The sequence below is a fragment of the Mugil cephalus genome, chromosome 18, assembly GCF_022458985.1.
Source record: "Mugil cephalus isolate CIBA_MC_2020 chromosome 18, CIBA_Mcephalus_1.1, whole genome shotgun sequence".
In the NCBI taxonomy this organism is placed as follows: domain Eukaryota; kingdom Metazoa; phylum Chordata; class Actinopteri; order Mugiliformes; family Mugilidae; genus Mugil; species Mugil cephalus.
Window position 1 is genome coordinate 2,908,679 of NC_061787.1, and position 19,061 is coordinate 2,927,739.

At 40.8% G+C, this 19,061-nt stretch overlaps 1 protein-coding gene across 1 annotated transcript; it reads right to left on the minus strand.

The window, feature by feature from the left end:
• Positions 1–7,467: 7,467 nt before the first annotated feature.
• On the minus strand, positions 7,468–17,127 carry LOC124995969 (NLR family CARD domain-containing protein 3-like). The gene is made up of 7 exons (XM_047568750.1): positions 16,991–17,127; positions 12,864–13,018; positions 10,513–12,307; positions 10,203–10,376; positions 9,617–9,793; positions 9,161–9,334; positions 7,468–8,417 (listed from the first exon to the last, which is right to left on the minus strand). Exons 1-7 carry the CDS (start codon positions 17,125–17,127, stop codon positions 8,408–8,410), a joined length of 2,622 nt encoding a protein of 873 aa, XP_047424706.1. The 3' UTR covers positions 7,468–8,407.
• Between the last annotated feature and the right edge of the window lie 1,934 nt (positions 17,128–19,061).

A 19,061-nucleotide genomic window follows, 5' to 3' on the forward strand; every position in this document is an offset into this window, starting at 1 on the left:
CTGTGGTACTGACTCCTGCAGAAACAAACGTGTTTCTTCACTCACTGATAAAAGCTTAAGTAGCTCTTCTGATGACTCCATATACATTGAAGCTAAGCTATGCTAAGCTAAGATGATAAGAATTTAATTTATCCTACAGGTTTATCCCAGGTTCTCTGTCCTCCTCTTCCTCCATCTTCTGGCCTTTAGTCAGTCTGAGAGATGAATCAGAAACACTTCAGTTAGAGTAGTTCAAGTTTATCAGGTAGATAACGCAACACAAAACAACAAAACACAACACAAAATGAAACAAAAGTGGATGACTGGTCTATAATACATTGACATAATACAAGAGTCATTCTGAGAACACAAAGTAAAACAAACTACACAGGTTAATGAAAGCAGCAAAAGGACAACTATCAAGTAATTAATAAATTAATCACACATTGGTTTCAATGGTTGAATCAAACTCTTGAATTCTGACTCGTCTTTTCTCTACAGTCCACAAGAAGAAGAAAAAGACAAATATTACAAATATAACTCACCCTGCTTCAGTGTTTACTTTTCCTCCTTCTATCTGAATCAACATGAACAAACTGAACAAACTGACTGAACACTTTCACTTTCACTGCTCCTCCCTTCATCACCTGGTCAGGTGACCTCATCAGGACCAAAAAGTATTTCAAGAGACAAACACAAAACCACCAAGACTCCAACACACACACACATGTCGGTCTGTGTGTTTGTTTTGTCAGCCTCAGAGTTCCCTCCCTGTTCTCATAAAACTTGATCACCTGGTCAGGTGAGCTCCTCCTCTCTACATTTCCATGTAGTGAGTTTATCTCTGGGCTGGATCAGACTGTGCAGGTAAATTCAGGACATCATGAGAGAACAGTATTTCACTCTTGCCCTGAGAGGAACCAGACCAATGTGGTGAGCATCAAACATGAAGAGAATCCCAAACTAAAGCAGAGGAGAAACAACACATGCTTCAGAGTGATCTGATTCTAAGGGAGGAAGACTTGAATGAAGAACATGTTGTAGAAATCAATTAGAAACTGGAGACAGAAAAGAGTGATGCAGAAATGAATCTTTGAAATGATGAGAATAAAGTGGATTCTTTGAGTGTAACAGCAGCGTGTTAGTGTGACTTAGTGAAGACTCATGGAGTGATGATGATGGAACAAACAGTCAAAGCTTTAACTTGAGTGAAAGGAACAGGATATGTTAGAGGAGCTTCCTCCTGAACAATAAGACTGACATTAAATGTGACATGGAAACAGTGAGGTTTGGCTCCATGAAATGACTGGCTGGTTGCTACACACTGACTATGGGAGGATGAAAACTGCAGTTCAATCCATCCACTAGTACCCAGCTGGAAATCTGTACACACTTCAACATTGGGACAAATATATCTGAATATTGATGAGTGGACATTGTGAAATGGATGTTCTCAGTGTTTTACCACAGAAATACCATCAGTACTTCCTGGTTCTACAACTGGGATCTGACCTACCTGCACTAAAACATCTGCATCATGACTATAAATCTTTCAGCAGAACATTTCTGCTTCATCCTAAAATCATCATCTTCCATCAGGTCAGTTTACAGTAGAAACAGTCTCTTACTTTGTGTCTGAGGGTCCAGGTTCTTCACTGAAGACTGGAGGATTACCTTTAGACCTGTCACTCTTCATAGACAGACAGCTGGATGCTGTAGACTCTGTGGTACTGACCCCTGCAGAAACAAACGTGTTTCTTCACTCACTGATAAAAGCTTAAGTAGCTCTACTGATGACTCCATATACATTGAAGATAAAAATTTAATTTATCCTACAGGTTTATCCCAGGTTCTCTGTCCTCCTCTTCCTCCATCTTCTGGCCTTTAGTCAGTCTGAGAGATAAATCAGAAACACTTCAGTTACAGTAGTCCAAGTTTATCAGGTAGATAACGCAACACAACACAACACAACACAACACAACACAACACAACACAACACAACACAACACAACATAACATAAAACAAAAGTGGATGACTGGTCTTTAATACATTGACATAACACAAGAGTCACTCTGAGAACAGGAAGTAAAACAAACTATGCAATTTAATGAAAGCAGCAGAACAACAATGATAAATTAATTAATTAATCACACGTTATTTTAAACAGTTGAATCAAACTGTTGAATTCTGACTCGCTTTCTCTCTACAGTCAACAAGAAGAAGAAAAAAACAAATAGAACTCACCCTGCTTCAGTTGTCAGTTTTCTTCCTTCTGCTCTGAATCAAAATGAACAAACTAACTGAATACTTTCACTTTCACTGCTCCGCCCCTGATCACCTGGTCAGGTGAACTGAACAGGTCCAACAAGTCTTTCAAGAGACACACACAAAACCACCGAAACTCAAACACAAACACATTTCAGTTTGTGTTTGTTTTGTCAGCCTCAGAGTTCCCTCCCTGTTCTCATGAAACTTGATCTCCTGCTCAGGTGAGCTCCTCCTCTCTACATTTCCAGGCAGTGAGTTTATCTCTGGGCGTGGATCAGACTGTTCAGGCAAATTCAGGACGTCATTAGAGAACAGTGTTTCAGTCTGGTTCTGAGAGGAACCAGACCAATGAGGTCAGTATCAAACATGAAGAGAATCCCAAACTAAAGCAGAGGAGAAACAACACATGCTTCAGAGTGATCTGATTCTAAGGGAGGAAGACTTGAATGAAGAACATGTTGTAGAAATCAACTGAAGAAAGAAAAGAGTGATTTGTAAAAGGCCATCGTTGGTTGTGTCAAGGGTGAACAGGAGGAGAACTGATCGAGGACTTTGTCACATGGTGTGATTCCAACCACCTTACCCTTAACACCACCAAGACTAAGGAGATGGTTGACGAACCAGGGCGCACACTGAGCCTGTAAAGGACAGAGCCATCTGTACTTCCCCTGAAGGCTGGCGTCCTTCAACATCTGCAAAAAGCTGCCATAGATCTTCTACCAGTCTGTGGTAGCAGGTGAACTCCTGTACGCAGTAGTGTGCTGGTGGAGCAGCCTTAAGAGGAAGGACGCCTCACACTTGGACAAGCTGGTGAGGAAGGTGGGCTCTGTCTTTGGCACAGTGCAGGACAGCCTAACATCTGTTGCAGAGCAAAGGACAGGCTCTTAGCCATCATGGACAATCCAGATCATCCACTGCACAGTGACATTAATGGGCACAGGAGCAGCTTCAGTCCTGCTCCATAAACAGGCTGAGGAGATTGTTCCTCCCACATGGCATGCGACTGTTTAACACAATAAAATAATTATATCAAGTACAGACACTGTATTGTTGTATGTAACACCTATATAACACCTCACCATACACATGCACCTTATCAAACATACATTCAAACACTTTTTGTGCATGTTGTATTTTTGTTTTTTTTCTTTTGTATTTTTTATTGTTTTGTATTTTTATATTTTATATAATCTAATACTGCTTGTTTCTCTGAACCTGCATGCAAACGCACCTGATGCCACTTTACTACCAACGTGACGTCGACCTGTTGTCAGCTGTGCAGGGAGGCAGCGCTAGGCTGCTCAGCTGGATGCTAACCAGTCTCTTTGGACTGAGTCTGCTTCTGTTCTGGTTCTGTTCCTGTGCTGCTTTCTCCATCTGAATGCTGAAGAATCCCACTGTGACCTGGGAGTCCACGTGAACAGCTGTTTTACCCCATTACCCCTGTGTCGAAATAAAAGTAGCTTCATCTGTTTGTTCACTTCTACAGATCTCTTTCCAGAGTTGGTATCAGCTGCTGTGCTGTCCTTGATCATTTATAAGGTTGGATCAGACGTTACAGAGAAAAGAGGAACGATTCATTCCAGGAACTACATTTATGGACAGTTTTAGCTCAATGCTAAATGCTAACCCACCATCCACTCTACTGTCCACTGGTTAAACCTGTGTCAGGTGAACTGCTTCTAAACATCTGGGAGCTCTGTGACCAAAACAACTTTGATCCTAAATACTCAGTAACAGAACTAATAAATAATCAAACTTAACTCTACTAAACTAAAGTTTTTTCTTTGCCACCGTCAACTTCATGCTGCAATATTTGTTTAGTGTTTAAAGTCACATCAAATATCATCAGAATGTTCCCTGAAGTCCTTCAACAGTACAACACACATCAACTTTGAGTTTCGTCTCACAAAACTGAGAAAGCATCAAAAATATTCTCACTACAAGGAGGAAATATTCTGAAATGTTTGATATATAAAGATCTACAAATGTGAAATGATTGAAGAACAACGTGATAAAAATCTAGTTTCTCTTCTATCTTCTTTATGTTGTGTCTTATTTTGTGAAGCTCTGATCAGTGAAGATGATTTCAGGCTGAAAGTGTCTCCAAGATATTAACAGTCAAACAGAAGAAACTGGAAACAGAGATGAACGCACTCTCAGAGTTATTCAGGTCCAAGGAAAAGTGGTGAACTGCAGCCTGCTGGTGGCGCTGTGCTGGACTGGATCAGACAGGAAAATGTTCCTAATATTTTGTCCGCACTGTTAACACACATCAGACTTTCAGAGCACGTACTGTAGATGGTGTTTCAATCTGTCAGTGACTTCAGAGTCTTCCAACTAAATATTCTTCTAGAAAACTGAGTTAGAAACTCTTCAAACATGTGAACGTTTTCTTTCCAGTGTTCAGTCGGCAGCTTCTCATGTTAAAATATTTCAATACCACCTTAATATATTAATACCACCTTAACACTTTAAACATTTAACAGAACCTTGAGCCTTTGAAGACATAAGGGTCTCAGATTACTGATGTTAGGAGAGTGGAACTGATCATCTTGTTGAAACTGAACTGACTTTATTTGTGGAAAGAGGAAATGAAGGGATTCCCAGAGTGGATGAGGAGACATCACCACCTGGTGGTCTCTAGAGGAACTGCAGCTCATCAGTATCTCAGTCCATTCTGAGAATCAGTGGGAAGCTTCCAGGAAATAGACTGACCCACTGAGGAGCTGCTTCTCCCAGTAAATACATAGATCCAGTGGGTAGTTCAGGGACCTCCAAACGTTTTTAGGATACATACACTTCCTGCCTGTGGTGAGTTCACTGACTGAAATGTAGGATATGCCATTGTCTGTGGTGAGTTCACTGACTGAGATGTAGGATATGCCATTGTCTGTGGTGAGTTCATTGTGTAAATGAACTAGTTAGTGACACATGGAAGTTCTAACTTGACCAAACACAGAAACTGATGAAAAAAACAAGAGCATTTACCAAATAATAAATTGTGTTTACAAGCATCGTCAATCCATTTTATTTTTAATCTGGTCTAACTAATTTCTGTCACTCTTTACTGTTCTCTAAATCCTTTAAAGATTTCATTTTTTGTTTATTTGATCATTCATTCATTCTTTTTAAGTCTTTGTACATTTTGTCATTATTAAATCTTTAAACCTAGTCTTTAAACTAGGGAGATTTGACAGTGGGAATTGACCAAAACCACAATTATTAGAAAAACCCCTGCTTCATCAAAATTCTGTCTTTGGGAAAACTTAAAAATGTGAGAAAAGTAGCCAGAGATAAAGAATTATCTACAAATAAATAATTCCACCATTAATCATTATTAGGTTTATTAGATCCTGTGTTCTAGTCAATAAATTACAGTCTAAGCTCTGTTTTTCCTGGTAACTGGCCTTTGCTAGGGACGCTGCTTGTTTCAGTGTTGCGATGTTCTGTCTTTCCTGTTGGGGTTTATTTCAACAACTTTCTCTCTATATATCATCCCTTACTTACATTGTACTTGTGAATAAATCTATGATATTTTGTCAAAAAATTACATGTTTTAGTAAGGTGATGATTTGTATTTAGGTGGTAAAACCAACATTTTTAAAAATCCAAGCACCCTGTATCATGGCTACATATGTGACATTTTTAACAAATCAAACCACTTGAAATCGGTCCAAAATTCAGCAAATTATTCTACATTAAAATTTCAGAGTAGCTCTTTCCTTTATTAGTTTACATGCACCGCTGCCTCTCCTGGCACTGTACCAGGCATAAGGAGAGGTCACTTCAGCACTGGACAGCTCCTCTGACCCCTCTCTAATGCCAGGCTAACACAAGGAGAGGTCACTTCAGCACTGGACAGCTCCTCTGGGGTCATTCATCATCTCATCTTGAGGCTTTTGGGAGAATTTATAGTACTGCGTTTGGGTCCCACAGGAACCTACACCAGTGTGACTAATTTCTACTTCCCTCGTTAACAAATTCATTTCAGTAACTGCTATGTCTTTTTTGTAAGTTGGATCATTTGTGCTTCCACTTCCTGCTTCACTTTCAACAATGGAAACTGAAACTTTGGTCGAATTTCGCCAAACACGAATGTCTGTATCTCCAAACCTCCTCAGTTGACCTTACCAATTCTGATACTGTTCTGAGGTCTGTGTCGACAATCTGGAGTGGACACAAGTTTCTATCACCAACTTTTTTCTGCATCAGGTGAGACCCGGTACATTGAGCTTCCAAGCTAGACCCATGATTTGGAGGCAATATTAAATGTTGTCATCAGATAAAGATGTTCTACTTTTGGTTTGCTTGTCAGACAAACCTTTCATTGTGACCTGCGCCAACTCAAGATTAGGACAGATGACAGAGTAGTTACAGAAGATGAATGAATGAGTGGATGAAAGTGGGGTGAACTATGATCCCTAATAGACGCTGGGGCAAAATTCTATATCCACCATGATCCATATTGACCATTTCTTGGGCAGAAATTCATATATCGAGCAGTGTTTACCGATTGTACACCAGTAAAGAGTCGACATTAGCAATACAAACACACTGGCTCCATCTTCTTCTCCAACAATGCAAAGGACATAAACGTGTAATCATAACAATAATAATAAGTATATGGCTAGAGTCTGATAATGAAACAATACTCACATGGCACTGGAGGAATCTGTTCTGATCCTGTATTCTTTCTCCAGTGAATGGTACTTTAATGACCCACTAATGAGGCTCCAGTCTCAAACTTTGAACCAAGATGAAACATTTAGGGAAATGATGTCAGACTGCGTTCAGTCCCTGGAATGTACCACATGCTGAAATGACACTGAACCCCCAGTTTCTCCCAGTGCCTGGCACTAGAGTGTGAATGTGTGTATAGATAGTTACACATGGATAGATGTGTAACTGTGACTATAAAAAGGTTTATACAAATAGGTATAAAGAAGTTATATAAAAACAAGACCATTTACCAAAACATTTTGCTTCACCACAGCTCCCTTCTCATTTCTAACTGAACTGATTTGAACTACACATATAAAACATTAAATACAACACTGTGTCTCTACAGCAGTGGTTTTCATGCTGTAACTTGTCCTAGTGTTTCCCTTCTTGTTCCAACAATAAAAATTCACTTCATCCTGACATCCAGAGCAGCTGGTTGGAGCCACTGCAGGATCATTTGTGGAGAATTTAGTTTAAATTGAAGGAAATCAGGAAAGATTTTATTATTTATTCTCTTTTCATTGACATGTTTAGCAAATCATTTACAATTTAAAAATAACAAGAGACCAAGATAACAATATAATCTACAGATAAAGAAAAGGCATAAAACCCAAAGGGTTTAGTTAAAGCTTCCAGCCTTAAAGTAAATAATAACCAGAATAAACCAATGCTCATGTTGGCTGCCTATAGAACTCTGTGAGCTGACATCAGTCGGAGCCGTTAATCACAACACTGCCACATTGGCAGGAAAGTGCACTTCTCTAATATCTATTCAGTTGATATCTGTGAGTAACTAATTAATGTCTAAATTGTAAAGAACAAGCAGAGTGGAAATCGTTTTATAGGATTCCCAAATATCACACTAGATGACAGATGCGCAATAGAACGGGTGATGGGATCCAATATATTTCTTTTCATAAAGGAAAGTTTATAACATGGGTTACAAAGGGATGTTGCTCATTCAAAACTAAAAAATGTGATTAAACAGTTACTTCTTGTTGTGATTGTGTTACTGTACAGAGTACAATGCATTTGTATAATAAATAAAGAGAAAAGAATAATTTTGTCTATGTTGTGGTGCATTTAGACATTCATGGCATTTAACAGAGACTATTTACATCAGTGATTAGCTTGTTACATTATGCTGCTATTAAGACAAAGAAATAAAAATGTCGCTGATCTGAGACTGATGTTGACTCAGTGGAGTCCATAGAGCAGATGAAGCAGAAACACATGTATCTGCTGAGTGAGAGAAACTGAACACTGGCTGCATCACTGGGAGAAGAATTTTTGTGACCGAGCTGCTCACTTCTTCATCAACATCAGCATTTATCTGCAGTCAGAGTCTCTGTCCACACAAGCTGCTGCTGCTTCAACCTCTGGATCATCAGGACACAGCTCATCCTCGAACACCACACACCCTCCTGTTTATCATTACTTCCACCTGTAGAGAGGAGGAGAAAGAAGAGAGGAGGTGAAGGAGTGTTTCCCTTCATCATCACATCCAGTAGAAAGAGCAGCAGGGACTTGAGTCCTGTTCAGAGCAGCAGTGGAGCAGCTGTGGAGCTCAGCCAGCTTCCTTTCAGCTTCATGTTAACGTGTTGGAGTCAACACACACAGACCTGCAGAGACTTTTAGCATCAAGTCTGTTTCCTCTGCAGATTTCACTAAGAAACTGCTGAGAGTCCTGAACGCTTCATTACTGCACCAACACTTTAGTGATGGATTTACTGCTGCTCCATGGAAACAAAGATCAGCTGACTAAGAAACTCATGGTTACTAAATGTAACGCTGCTTCTGTAAAGTGCAGGCTTCAGTCAGACTGATCTCAGAGCTGTGATCAGTTGTTGATCAGATGTGATGAATGACCACCACTGTCTCTATACATCTTGGAAGGCTGTCAGCTGGAATCCAGCTTTATTTCCTGGACACATCAACACAACAACAACAGTCGTCTTCACATCAACTCAAACACATGATCACAACAAGCTTCTGGCTCATCTGATTGGCTGACTGTTGTCTCTCTCTCTCTGTCTTTCTGTCCAATCCTGAAGCCTGTCTCCATTCTCCTCTCACTGCTTCACTGAGAAGCCGCAGGTTTACAGGAAACACTGGATCCTTGATACTAACTGTGTTTAAGACAAAACTGAAGAAAGCAGCATGGACTGACTGGAACCCTCTACTCACCCCAGAGTCTCCAGTTTATAGTCTGGACTCTTCACAAGATCAAGAAGCTGCTTCACTCCTGAATCCTTCAGGAAGTTTTCCCTCAGGTCCAGATGTTTCAGATGGGAGGGGTTGGACTTCAGAGCTGAGACCAGAGAATCACAGCTGATCTTTGACAAACTGCAGCTCTCCAATCTGAATAAAGAATAACAGATGTAGATTAAATCATGAATAATTCAGTCAGATGTGTTCAGGTGTTAAATGTGCAGCTCAACATTACTGTGTCCTAACAGCCTTCAAGTTTCATTGACTTTAACATTTTCTACAGTTTCTGCTACAAACACTGGTCTTGAACTAAAGGACATTTACAGATTTATGGAGGAAAGTTGTGGATGAACATGAATTAGATTCAGTTGGTGATTAAACATATCAGATCTACAAGAGTACAAGAGTACATCTACAAGACAGTGAACTGACCTCAGAGTCTCCAGTCTACAGTCTGGACTCTCCAGAAAACCACACAGCTGCTTCACTCCTGAATCCTTCAGGTTGTTGTTGTGACTCAGGTCCAGATGTTTCAGATGGGAGGGGTTGGACTTCAGAGATGAGACCAGAGAATCACAGCTGATCTCTGACAAACTGCAGTAATTCAATCTGAATGAAGAACACAAGTGAGATCCAAGGAAATGTACAACGTGTTTCATCCTGACTCAGATCAGCAGCCCTCTATCAGTCTGACTCAACAACATCAGAAACAGTCTGTGACTATGTTTTTATCATCAGTGGAGAATTGAATGGACTGTTGCATCAAAGCAGCTTATTTACCAGGACTTGTTTTAAGACTGAAGGCCAGTGATAGTTTGGGGATTTTCAGTGATGTGTGAAATTTTTCTGAGTAATAGTTGATTATGTTTAATTGTTATAAATTAGAAGACTTGTTGTGAGTGAACGTTCTTCAGAAAAAACACAACATTTATCAACTAAAGAACATCTAACACATCAGTCAATGATTTGAAGTGAATAAATAAAGAAAACCTCCAAAACCTCCAGTCAGTGAACTGACCTCAGAGTCTCCAGTCTACAGTTTGGACTCTCCAGTCCAGCAGACAGATGCTTCACTCCTGAATCCTTCAGGTGATTTCCACTCATAGTCAGCTCTGTCAGATAGGAAGGGTTGGACTTCAGAGCTGAGGCCACAACTTCACAGTGAGTCTCTGAGAGTCCACATCCAATAAATCTGTGATTAGAAAACATATAAATCTGTTATAAAATCAGATCATTTACATTCTACATCCAGACTGAATGAGTATCAAACAGAGTGAGGTGATAATCTGATAAACATCTGATTGATTCTGTTAATGATCAGGACTCACTGAGCCTTTCTGCAGTTCCTCACAGCTGGGATCAGTCTGTGTCGTCCCTCAACGGATGCGTTGTACTGACTCAGGTCCAACTCATCCAGAACCTCCTCTGACATCTGCAGCATGTAGGCCAGAGCTGAGCAGTGAATCATGGATAGTTCTTTCTGTGACCTGTTCTTTGACTTAAGGAACTCGTGGATCTCCTGATGAACTGAGAGGTCGTGCATCTCCATCAGACAGTGGAATATGTTGATGCTTCTGTCAGGAGAGATTTTATAAGTGTTTATATTCTTCAAGTTGTTGATGGCTCTCTGGATGAATCCTGGACTGTTCTCTGTCTGACCCAGCAGACCTCCTAAGAATCTGTGGTTGGACTCCAGAGAGAGGCCATGAAGGAAGCGAACAAACAGGTCCAGGTGATCATTTTTACTGAGCAGGGATTTCTTCATGGCTCCATACAGGAAGTCATCCAGAGACTTAGTGGAGTTCTGGTGATCTCTCCCCAGGAAGTTCTTCAGAACCTCTGTCTTCTTGTTGGTGTAACAGTGGAACATGTAGACTGCAGCCAGAAACTCCTGAACACTCAGATGAACAAAGCAGTAGACTGATTTCTGGAAGATCACACTCTCTCTTTTGAAGATCTCTGTACAAACTCCTGAGTACACTGAGGCCTCTGTCATATCCAGACCACAGCGCTCCAGGTCTTCTTGGTAGAACATGGTGTTTCCTTCCTCCAGATGTTCAAACGCCAGCCTCCCCAGCTTCAGAAGAACTCCCCTGTCAGCCTCCATCAGCTCCTGTGGACTCGTCTCATGTCCCTCATGGTACTTGTTCTTCTTCCTCTTTGTCTGAACCATCACAAAGTGTGAGTACATGTCAGTCAGGGTCTTGGGCAGCTCTCCTCTCTGCTCTGTAGTCAACATGTGCTCCAGAACTGTAGCAGTGATCCAGCAGAAGACTGGGACTGCACACAGGATGTGGAGGCTCCTGGAGGTCTTGATGTGGGAGATGATTCTGCTGGAAAGCTCTTCATCACTGAACCTCTTCCTGAAGTACTCCTCCTTCTGGGCGTCAGTGAAGCCTCGTACTTCTGTTACCCTGTCAACACATGTAGGAGGGATCTGATTGGCTGCTGCAGGTCTGGAAGTGATCCAGACCAAAGCGGAGGGAAGCAGGTTCCCCTTGATGAGGTTTGTCAGCAGCACGTTGACTGATACCTTCTGTGTGACATCAGACACAATCTCACTGTTGTTGAAGTCCAGTGAAAGTCTGCTTTCATCCAGGCCGTCAAAGATGAACAAAAGTTTACAGACAGCCAGCTGCTCTGCTGTGACCTCCTGTAATGTTGGATGGAAAACATGGAGCAGCCTGAGAAGACTGTACTGCTCATCTTTGATCAAGTTCAGCTCCCTGAACGAAAGCACAATCACCACGCTGACATCTTGGTTTTCCAAACCCTCTGCCCAGTCCAGAGTGAACTTCTGCACTGAGAATGTTTTTCCAACACCAGCGACGCCGTAGGTCAGAACCACTCTGATGTGTCTCTGTTGGTCAGGTGAGGCTTTAAAGATGTTGTGGCACCTGATTGGAGTGTCATCGAGGGGCTTCATCTTGGAAGCTTTCTCAAACTGCGTCTCCTCATGTTGAGTATTAACCTCTTCACTCTGTCCCTCTGTGATGTAGAGCTCAGTGTAGATCCTGTTGAGGAGGGTTCCTCTTCCTCTTACATCAGTTCCTTCACTCACATGTTCACATCTCCTCCTCAGACTGATCTTATGTTCAACTAAAACCTCCTGCAGACCAACATCTGATGGAAAGAAGAAGAAACCGGAGACAGAAAGAAAACAGTCATCCCTGTTTGAAGTCACAAAGAACAGAAAACTGACTTGTGAATCATTTTGCTTCTTGTCATAATAACACATTTTTAGAGTTAGAACGTTTTAGAAACGTTAGAAATGCTCTTTCCTCTAAGGGGGCATGTCAGTGTTTGATTGACAGCAGCTTGTCTACAGCTATTCATCTAACAGATCACTGTGGTTGTTCGTTCCTCTCTGTAATATTTACGACTGATCCACTCATACAATGATAAAATGTTCATCTCTTGTTTTTAACTGCACTATCAACATAATACTGCTAATCAGATGACAAACATTTCCTCTGGCTGTTTCCAAATAAAATCCTCTTAGTGGTCGATTATAACAGGAACAGATTAATTTATATCAGCAGTAATTAACAAAGATCAGTCATGAGCAACATAAGGCTGATATGTGAAGTGCAGGGAAACAAAATAGAATAAATAAAACTATAGGAATCTAAGAACTTATTTAGCAAGAGTCCATCAGCAGACAGATGTAGAGTCTTACTTGTTCTGGGTCTTTGTCCACACTGGGGACAGGAGGAGTGTCCTGATGAAGCAGACTGGTCCCAGTATGAGGTGATGCACTGTCTGCAGAACCAGTGTCCACAGCTGGTAGAGACTGGATCCTTCAGGACGTCCTGACACAAAGCACAGCAGGACAGCTGCTCCTCCACAGAAACAGGACTCCTCCTGTCTCTGTCAACACATTTCTTCATCATTAAAATCATTTGCACATCGGTGAAAAATGTCAACATTTGACTTCACTGTCCAGAAGCTCAGACGCTCACATAGAACAGGAAAAGTTTGAATTGACTTTCTTTGATTTCAACTCTCCTGCTTTGATCAACACATAAGAATTGCTATTCCTATCTGTCTGTCCTTTTAAACACTGAGTGATCTACCTGCTGTTTGCTGTTAATACAAACTCAACACTTCCTGCAGAGACTTCACAGTAAAGTGTTACATCAAAGAGAGATGATTCTGTCCTTCACTGTTGTAGCTTGAGTTAGTTCAGTCTGAACTGAGCTTAGAAGAGTCTAAGAAGTGTTACTGACAGTGAACTGGACTGATAGGGAGGATTGATCAGATAAAGATCACATTCTAACTATACTGGCTGGTTGCTACACACTGACTATGGGAGGATGAGAAAACTTTAGTTCAATCCATCCACTAGTACCCAGCTGGAAATCTTTACACACTTCACCATTAGGACAAATATATCTGAATATTGATGAGTGGACGTTCTGAAATGGAGGTTCTCAGGTGTTTTACTACAGAAATACCATCAGTACTTCCTGGTTCTAAAACCTAGACAACGATCTTACCTACCTGCACTAAAACATCTGCATCATGACTATGAATCTTTCAGCAGAACATTTCATCCTAAAATCATCATCTTCCATCAGGTCAGTTTACAGTAGAAACAGTCTCTTACTTTGTGTCTGAGGGTCCAGGTTCTTCACTGAAGTCTGGAGGTTTGTGTTTAGACCTGTCACTCTTCATAGACAGACAGCTGGATACTGTAGACTCTGCTCTCTGTCTGTGATACTGACCACTGCAGAAATAAATGTTTTAATACGATATGATAAGATTTAATTCATCCCACAGTAAGGGATGAATTAAGTAATGGTTTATAAAGAAAGTGAAACTTATTTAGCGCTTTTATACCTACTCAAAGGTACTCAAAGCGCTTTTACAGTCAGAGACACATCCACCCATTCACTCACACAAGCACACACACATTCACACACCAGCGCCAGTTGCACTGGGAGCAACTGGGGGTTCAGTGTCTTGCTCAAGGACACTTCGGCATATGGCACACTTGGGGGATCGAACCGCTAACCCTTCGGTTCATGGACAATCCACACCTACTGAGCCTTAGCCGCCCCACAATTCCTACAGATTTCCTACAGTTTGAATGTGAATACTCTCAAATTAAATCTGATACTCTGCAGTTTTTTAGACCGCCTTCACTTTAGAGACAGAAAATAACTGAAAAAGAAAAAGAAGAACTGACAGAAGTGATTAAAATGAGTCTGATAAAATGAGTAAATCAACAAGTTAGTAGTAGCTCTCTTACTTTGTGTCTGAGGGTTCAGGTTCTTCACTGAAGTCTGGACGATTATCTATGGAACTGGATCTCTGTCTGTGGTTCTGACCTCTGCAGAAACAAATTTGTTTTGTTCTCATCAATCACCAATAAAAGTTTAAGTAGCTCCATTGACAGTTCAATAGACATTTGAGATAAGATAAGAATTTAATTCATCCTACAGTTTTATCCCAGGTTTTCTGTCCTCCTCTCCCTCCATCTTCTGACCTTTAATCAGTCTGAGAGATAAATCAGAAACATTGGTTAAATACAGTCGTATAGGTTTATCAGGTACACGGTAAAAAAAAAAAAAAAACAAACAAACAAAAAAAAAAACTGTCATCTTCTGGCAGTTGGAGCGCCAAAGAAACCCCCAAAAAACTGTGAAATAACAGAAAATTACTTTCTCATAAAAATATGGTTATTTTCCATAATTTAAATACAGTTTGTAGTTGTAATTTTCACAAGATTTTGTTCATTTTTGTGTTGTTTTTAACGTTTAATTAGAAACATTTTGATATTTTAAAACAATGAAATTACTTATAAATACAGTAAATAAATGTTGTTATACAAATAATAAGCTTACATTTACATAAATGTGTTGCTGAAGCCTATCCCAGTTATCATTGGGCGAGGTACACCCTGGCCAGGTTACCGGCCTATCACAGAGATGAACAACCATTCACTTAGTGCAGTGGTCCGCAAGCTGCAGATCTAAAGCCACATGTGCCTCTTTCATCCCTCTGGTATAGCTTTCTATAGCAAGGTGTGTGGGGTAAGGACGCTGATCAAAGTCCCTCAATTTTGACAGAATAACAACAACTATTCACTCTGCATTTAACAATCAAGAGCTAAACAACTGAAATACATTGAATGCCACAACACTCACACTCATGGTTGTACCATCAATCAAAAATACTGAACTCCCACAGTGCATTGCAGCACATACACTCCTTGCTATCAAGTATTTAATTCAAATGCATTTGATTTTAGTTTGTTTGTTTTTTAAACAAAATTCTAAATTTGAATTTATGGTGATCTTGTAACATTAAAATAAAATGTGTTTCGTTTTTTTGTTGCTGAAAATAAACGTAACAACTGCCAATAGTTTCAAGGTTCAATTTAACAGTTTCATTTCTTAAATAACAAACAAATAATTGTGAATATATATATATATATATATATATATATATATATATTATAATTTTTGTAAAAGAACAGAAATGTGCATTTTTTTCACAGTTAGAATTATAATATGTTCTTTTACATTTGACATGCAAAATCACAGTCTATTTTTGTAATTTTAATGGTATTTTAAGTAACGTAAAATTATGTTATATTACACTTTTTTTACAGTGTACATAACACAAAACAAAAGGGGATGACTGGTCTATAATACATCAACATAATACAAAAGTCACTCTGAGAACAGGAAGTGAAACACAAACTACGCAGTTTGGTAAAATCAGCAGAACGACGATTAATCAATTAATTAGTCACACACTGGTTTAAACAGTTGAATCAAACTGTTGAATTCTGACTCGTCTTCTCTCTACAGTCAACAAGAAGAAGAAAAAGACAGATATTACAAATAGAACTCACTCTGCTTCAGCCGTCAGTTTTCTTCCTTCTACTCTGAATCAAAATGAACAAACTAAATACTTTCACTTTCACTGCTCCGCCCCTGATCACCTGGTCAGGTGAACTGAACAGGTCCAACAAGTCTTTCAAGCGACAAACACAAACACATTTCTGTCTGTGTGTTTGTTTTGTCAACCTCAGAGTTCCCTCCCTGTTCTCATGAAACTCGATGCTCAGGTGAGCTCCTCCTCTCTACATGTCCAGGCAGTGAGTTTATCTCTGGGCTGGATCAGACTGTGCAGGTAAATTCAGGACGTCATTAGAGAACAGTGTTTCACTCTGGCCCTGAGAGGAACCAGACCAATGTGGTGAGCATCAAACATGAAGAGTATCCCATAACGAGGTCAATAACTTCATGTAACTAGTTAAATGCTTAGATGAGACTTCTTTAACTTCATAGTTAGTGGCTGTGATGGAGGCTGGATCAATATCAGAGTGAAGCTCCTTCAAATGTTTGATTCCTCCTCCTCATCTGTAGCTACAGGGTTTCAACACTAACTGAGATCAGATAGCCCTCTAACGCCCTTTATACCCCCCTGGATCCATTACAGATTCACAGACGATCTTCTTTTCTTTTTGGACTTTGACTGCATGTGACAGTTTTTTGCTTATGGACTTATGGCTTCTAAATTAGTTTGCCTTGGCACACGGGATTGTAACATCTTATCCTGTGTGTTAATGAATTGGGAAGTGGAGTTGGGCTGTACTTCTGAATTCACTGCACTGGTGAACTTGTCATGCTGTCTTAATTTGAACACTGACCGTTAAAAAGGGAAATCCCTGGGTTAAAACGTCTACTTAAAATGAGTGTGGAGGGGACTTATTTGAAAGAGGGATGCCCCTCTATTTTCTCACATTGCCTCCCGTCAAATCCAGTCGGCAGCAAAGCTCCTTCCCTCTACTTTAGCCGTCCTCCATGCCAGCACCACGCCTCCACCATCAGTGCTCCATGCTGCTTCTTCTCTGGAAGCTCTCGTCCTGCAGTGGCCTCCTTCCCAGCACTATACTTGGCTGGGCTACCCAACTTTGCTCTAGCCATTTATGTCCCGTCCCGTCCCATCCCTTCCCTTCCCTCCCCTCCCCTTCTGGTCGCAGAGCCTCCTGTTGAGGGGCATCAAAGCTCCAGGTAGGGGTGGAGGGGAACCTCCTCAGTGCCTAGGTTAAGGGCCCTTCCTCCAATCCAAGCAAGCGGCCACCAGCAGGGGCTTCATCTCAGAGACTTCAAGCTCCCTCTCAAGAGGCTCAGGACCTTTTACACTTGCACATCCCCAGTGGGATGGGAAACTGCACCAGGGAGGACTTCCTGGCCCTGAATAAAACGTGTACAGAAAGGTGTTAGATAGTCTGATGACCGCTCATTTAATATATCAAAAACATGTTTTAACTGGAGGAGTCGTAAACCGGTTCCAATTATTTAAGACACTGGTGTCAAACATAAGGCCTGTGGGCCAGTAGCAGACCACCAGAGACTCTAATGACCCACATTTTAAATTTAATAAGTACGAAGATTGCACAGAAGACTGGATATTTTAAATTAAGTGGATGGAATAACCTGGTCATTCAGTGTATTCAGGTAGTCATCTGACCTCTTTCTTTGGGACCAATGTTGCTGAACCTGGACCTGAGCAACTGCAGTAAGTTAAAGTTAAATCCAGTGGTGATGTTTTTGGATTTCTTTGGCCGGGCAGTCTACATCCCAGGCTGTCGCTTGCTTCTTGGCTAAATGTGTCGTCCTTATCGTTGCAGGACCTCCTGCACCGGGAAATGCTGTACTACAAGGGCCGGATGGACATGGACCAGATGGAGGTGATAGAAACTCCAGTCTGTGGCTGGTGATGAAGTCCACCTCCTGTGTGCCAAGAAGCCTGAGCAGAAGCAACGCTGGCTCCGAGCCTTCGCCAACGAGAGGAGGCAGGTCCAGCATGACTACGAGACAGGTCAGATATGTGCAGAGGTCACGGTTCATGGGGGATCAAACCGTATCTTTGATGTCAAAGTTAATCAAACCTCATTTTAGCTGTGTGTTGAAAAAATAAAGGGTCTGAATGGTCTTAGGTTCACTCCCCATCCCCATCGCCATCGTTGAGGTTGTAACCCCAAAACTGCAAATTGCGAATGTGGGAATAAAATACCCTCTGATTATTTGAAGTGTTTGCTTGGTAGCTGTACAAGCTGTCAGATAAAAGCTCCATGTTCTTCATACATTTGTATCGCTTCTTTTTGTCCCAACACCATCTGAACCATGGTTAAAATAATAAATAGTAATATGGGAACACAATCAAAAGTTTGACCAGTAAAATGACATTTCACAATGTTCAGGTTTTACTGCTGAGATGTGTGAATTATTTGGAAGTTGGTGGCTGCTATAGTTGCAGATGACCACTAGAGGTCACTGCTGGCGTCTTTGAAGCTCTGAAGCTTCAAATAATCAGGGAGAAGCTCCAAAAGCTTCACTAGGATTCATCCACCATTTGTAGTTCAGCTCTAGCTCATCTCTAGTCCACCTCTACACCTAATAGCTCAATATGAATAGATGCATTTGGTGAAATTGCAGAAATAACCATCAGACGAGCGTTTGTAGTTTACTGATTCATTTCTCTGAGAGCTAAAAGCTGCACAAGCCTCATTCTCAACGGATCAGTTTTAACTGGGTTGACTGTGGTTCACATATAACCCCCTACGTCTGAGTTACACGGGATAAACAAATTTAATGTCTTTTCCTCTGATGCCCTGTCGATAGTTACGTCTATTTTATTCCACGCTGGCCTCTGCAATTGGGTTCACCCAGAAGGTAGAGTTCATGTTGGCAGCCATATTTGATTTAGTCTTCAAACCTTCTTTCATTCTTACATTTAGTCAAACTGACACTAACAGACATGTGGACTGGAATAAGGAATAAATGAAGAAGTTAGTCCTGTTGGTCTAGTTCATCTCTTCATGTCTGGATCCACTAAACAAATACATAATGTTGAG